Source organism: Pundamilia nyererei, unplaced genomic scaffold (genome assembly GCF_000239375.1).
Source record: "Pundamilia nyererei isolate P.nyererei 1_Seehausen unplaced genomic scaffold, PunNye1.0 scaffold02804, whole genome shotgun sequence".
NCBI lineage: Eukaryota > Metazoa > Chordata > Actinopteri > Cichliformes > Cichlidae > Pundamilia > Pundamilia nyererei.
Genome location: NW_005190205.1, coordinates 491 through 1,702, shown reverse-complemented (window position 1 = coordinate 1,702; position 1,212 = coordinate 491). Strand labels below are relative to the sequence as shown.

At 39.9% G+C, this 1,212-nt stretch overlaps 1 protein-coding gene across 1 annotated transcript in view; it reads right to left on the bottom strand.

Moving 5' to 3' along the window:
• LOC102207141 (versican core protein-like) overlaps positions 1–798 on the bottom strand; it is a gene marked incomplete at its 5' end in the record, with an annotated part of 3,759 nt that extends 2,961 nt beyond the window's left edge. The window contains 2 exons of the mRNA XM_005755744.2: positions 292–374; positions 640–798. Of these exons, the coding sequence (XP_005755801.1) occupies positions 292–374; positions 640–798 (242 nt within the window). The remainder of the gene's footprint in view (positions 1–291; positions 375–639) is intronic.
• Between the last annotated feature and the right edge of the window lie 414 nt (positions 799–1,212).

Genomic DNA, 1,212 nt, shown 5'->3' with positions numbered 1-1,212 from the left:
ATTTATTTTTGCTTTGTGGAAGCTATTTGTTTTTCTACACAGAGCTCATACTCATTAAAAGGAGTTAAAATGAAATACACCATGTTCTCCATCAGATTTATTACCACAGCGGTCAGCGGGGTGTAGTGACATGAGGCGGAGGAGAATGCGTCATGAGAACAGCAATGCGACTCCCAGAAAGGAAAGACCCTCCCTAAATGACTAAATCTGTCAACAGCATTGCGCATATTTACACTGCTCCGGTGCCATGTTTGTTGAGTCGATAATATGTAAGAAAGCATCCTGTCTTACCATAGGGCAACCATCGGTCCAGCGGAAGTCGTTGTCATACATCTTATCATTCAGGCCGATCCACTGGTAGTCCTGTCCAAGACCTGCCAAGTAAAACACAACCAGTTACATTCCTCAGTTGGCCTATTTCCATTTTAGGACTGGTAAGTCAGAGAAAGCAGGAGAAAGCCCAAGATAACGTGGATGTTTTCATTGCTCGAACCCTTATCTTGCATAGTCTCTACCCAAACACGTATTTGTTCTTGAGTTGGCTTTATGAGAGAAAATTTCCCATTAATTAGGTTTTTTTTTATCTTTATCACATTAATCTAAAGTATTGTTAATTATTTACACCTGTCGTGAACTTACGGTTGACATATTGTTGCTCCTCGTGGGACAGGATGCTTGTGAGATGAGCCCCGTTGATGCGGCACTCTCTCTCTGCTGTGTCCCAGTTTTTCCTCTGAGGGAAGTACTTGTAGCAGTGGCCTTGAAACTTATGCCAGCCGTAGTCACATGTTTCTGTATCTGATAGAAGACAGAGTGACAGAGAATGAGGTATACAGAAAACAGAAAGAGATGTGCAACAAATCAACAGACATGAAATAAACTGAGGAATAGACTTTAGCTCTTAATTCAATCCATGTATCAGTCTCACAAACTAACATTTATGGCATTATCTAATCTAGGCCTTACACAGGAGCAAACTGATCCATCAGACCTTGTGTTGGTGTATGTGATTCTGCATAAATCAGAAATGTGATAAACTAATGTATTAGTTCAGCCATAAACAGATCAGATTTATTTCAAACTCTGAAGCTTTACTCTGTTAATGGCATGTATTTCTAAACTTATACACTTTAGTATAGAGTCCGTTTATCCGTCCCCTCTCCTTAATTCAGCCTTGGAAGTCTAATACACAAAAACATAGGTATAATCTTT